Genomic DNA, 3253 nt, shown 5'->3' with positions numbered 1-3253 from the left:
ACACCAATCACAATCAGTAGCTGGATGTGTATGGATAATTATAAGGAGGCAACTTAAGTTTGCATCCGTTCTCTTCTCCTTTGTTTTCTACAGACGCCCAACTACCAAGCAAATGTCTTGTCCCCTATTTTTCCGAGAACGAGGGCAAGTATGCAACCCTTGTCTCAACCTAGGTGACCTTACCGCCATAAACCATCAGGGTCTTGATAACGGGTCGGGCGTTATACCATGTGTTGAGGTATTTATAAAGCCCGATACTTAAAATTGGCACCCGCATAACATCGCATGATGAGCGTATATAATGGGGGGAAACATTCAAACACACATATATTTCACATGAGTATAGCAAACACATGCCTCAGCATCTTTGATCAAGGATTTCACCATAGGTGGAATATATTTCATATAATTTTTTGATTTTCTATATGTGATCTCGGCGGCGAATCCAAGAATTCCAGAAAGTGGTATCACTATATATAATTGATAATTAGAAAACTTACAATTGTCCCTGACGAGGTTTCTATTTTGGAAAAAAGTATATAACCGTATCATTAGTAATACTATCAAATGCATCTTTCTCGATATATGTAAGTAAGCAATCGCTAAGTCAAGCGTCACTCATTTTATTTCGTAATCTATTCTTTATCAACTTTATTGCATAAAAAGCTCTTTCAATGCTTGTTGTAGCCATGAGCAAAGTCAATGCCATCTTCAAAAGCAAATAAACCAAAGGATAGACATTATGCTTTTTGGTCTCCGCCACTTTCTTTGAAAGATCACTGATTCCCTTCAGATTGGCAAACATTGCATCTCTGTGCACATCAACAATATAATTATCAAGCTGATTCTTAAGTGCCAAGATCTCAATAACGGAAAATTCATATGGATAGAATTCGGTCATTTTAAGTAACTTCTCTGCACTAAAAGAACTAAATGAATCACTGGGCTCAAGCAAGCAATACAAAGAAGTAACTCGGTGGAATGACTATTAAGCTCTTGAAGTTGCATATCTATCACCGAATAGAACATTTCAACTTGATAACGATGTAGATTGGTGCCTTGTAAAGTTTTGCGTCGTCTTCCTTTAACATACACATCTTCCATTTTTAGAATAAGAATCATGTTTGTTACAAAATACACGGACTTCATTCAAGAGAGTGTCTCATCCTTCATCTCTCATTTGTTGCAATCTTCGCTTTGCCCTTCAACAAGAAAACAAAAGCATATGTCTCTAATAATTCCAAGAGAAGATGTGCTTCACCTCTTTAACGTTGATATGTACCATGTTTTTTAATATCTTCAAGTACATTAATAATTAAAGAGAACATACCCATCAAATTCAATAGTGTTCTATAATGAGATCCTCCATGAGTATCAGTTGGCTTCTTAAGAGCCATTTCTTGTTTCAAGCCTCGCCCACTTTCAAACTCTTCAATTTGTAATGATTTAGCAATTTGTTCTGCTTTCTTCTCTCTAATTTTATCTCGACGTTTACAAGAACCTCCAACCACATTCAACAAATGACCAAGCACGTCAAAGAAATCATTAGTGTCAAAATGATTCTTTGAAACAAGTATGAGTGTTAGTTGCAATTTATGAACAAAACAATAAACACAATATGTAGAGTTACTCTCTTTCATGATCAAAGCTTTCAAACCATTAAACTCCCCTTGCATATTACTCGCGCTGTCATAACCTTGTCCTCATATTATTGATAAACTTAATCTATGTTCTGCGAGTAAAGAATCAACTGTAGCTTTAAGTGATACAGCTGAAGTATTAGACATTAGCAGACACATTAGCAGAAGTATCACATGAACAATTCCAATAGATCGCTCCATGAGAAATCCTCTTTCATCAACATAATGGAAAGTTGCTGCCATTTGCTCTTTGCATGACACATTAGCAGATTCATCCATTAAAATACCAACGAAGTCATCACCTACTTCTGTAATTATGGCATTGCAAGTTTCTTTTACAAGTTTCTTTTACAGCAACATATACAATATAACATATACAATATCTTTTACAAGTTTCTTTTACAGCAACATATACAATATCTTTTTGAATAGAAGAAGCAACCATTTGATAATTTACAGGAGCATTAGACAATATAACACTATTCACTTTCTCATTGTGAGCAAACTTCAAAAGTTTAAGAAAATTTTCCCTATTGCTTAAATATTAATATTCATTATGACCACGAAATGATAACTCTTACATTTGCAAGAATCTTACACAATCAATAGATGTCTCTAGACAAACTCTATACTCACTCTGGGCTTCCTCCGTTTGCCTATCAAAAGCGGATTGGATAAATTGAGGTTGCTTCATCAAATCTTGACGTTTATGAATGGCTACATTGTGTGCACTACCACATTTTCGAACATGAGCTTCTAATCGGGATTTCTTGTTCCAACCCCTAAATTCTCTATGAACAAAAGAATTTACTCCACCTTGACGCATAATTTCAGATTTAAATAAGTAACAAGATAAGCATAAAGTGGCTTCTTCTTTTACGCTATATTCTAACTAATGTGGAAATTCATGAAACCAATCCGCATTGAAACGACACATCTTTTCCCTAAATTTAGTTTGTTGAAAATTGTGAGTAAGAGGTTGATAAGGGCCTTTTTGAAGATATGATCTCCTTACCATATCACGATCATTTGGATGATAGCTATCAATTGATGTTCGCTCTCTAGGATCAACTAGAAGATCATTCAAGTCAACTCTTGTTGAGAACTTTATGTTATCGATATTAGGATTAGAACCATCAATCCCGCTAGATAAATTTCCTTGAGGGTGTGAGGGATCTTGTACATATTAAGATGATGAATGTCTAGACTCAGGGGTTGCTCTTTTGAAATAGCGCCTTATATCAAAACTCATATCAAAATGATAATAAGTAAATTAGATTATAATTAGATACCATAAACATTAATAAATTAATTTGATGATTCGATCACAACAAAATAAAAGCAAAAAAAAATCAAACTTTTATAATAAAACATAACCTAAAAATTACTTAAATTAATAACCCAAAAAATTACTTAAATTAATGTCAAGATGTGATACCTCGAGTGAAGCTCAAGAAAGAACCATCGACCGCAATCTCTATTGATTGTGAAGATTGAGGAGAAAATCAATATTGTACCAAATTAAACATTATAAATTTTAAAACTTTCAAGAAAACCTAAATTCTACATATAGAATTAAAATTTACAAAGTAAGAAAATAAGGGGGGGGGGGG

General features: G+C 33.9%; 1 protein-coding gene across 1 annotated transcript; it reads right to left on the bottom strand.

Annotated features, from left to right (window-relative positions):
- Nucleotides 608-2466, bottom strand: LOC109847410. The gene is made up of 5 exons (XM_020416639.1): nt 2239-2466; nt 2044-2145; nt 1815-1985; nt 1331-1562; nt 608-915 (listed from the first exon to the last, which is right to left on the bottom strand). Exons 1-5 carry the CDS (start codon nt 2464-2466, stop codon nt 608-610), a joined length of 1041 nt encoding a protein of 346 aa, XP_020272228.1.

The sequence above is a fragment of the Asparagus officinalis genome, chromosome 7, assembly GCF_001876935.1.
Source record: "Asparagus officinalis chromosome 7, Aspof.V1, whole genome shotgun sequence".
Taxonomy (NCBI): Eukaryota; Viridiplantae; Streptophyta; class Magnoliopsida; order Asparagales; family Asparagaceae; genus Asparagus; species Asparagus officinalis.
This window is presented reverse-complemented; position numbering and strand designations above follow the sequence as displayed.

Coding starts and splice junctions, on each gene's coding strand:
- LOC109847410 (XM_020416639.1), bottom strand. CDS start 2,466: ATGCGTCAAGGTGGAGTAAATTCTTTTGTTCATAGAGAATTTAGGGGT. Junction 2,146..2,238: donor TAGAGACATCTATTGATTGT/GTAAGATTCTTG, acceptor AAACTTTTGAAG/TTTGCTCACAATGAGAAAGT. Junction 916..1,330: donor AACACTATTGAATTTGATGG/GTATGTTCTCTT, acceptor CTTTTAGTGCAG/AGAAGTTACTTAAAATGACC.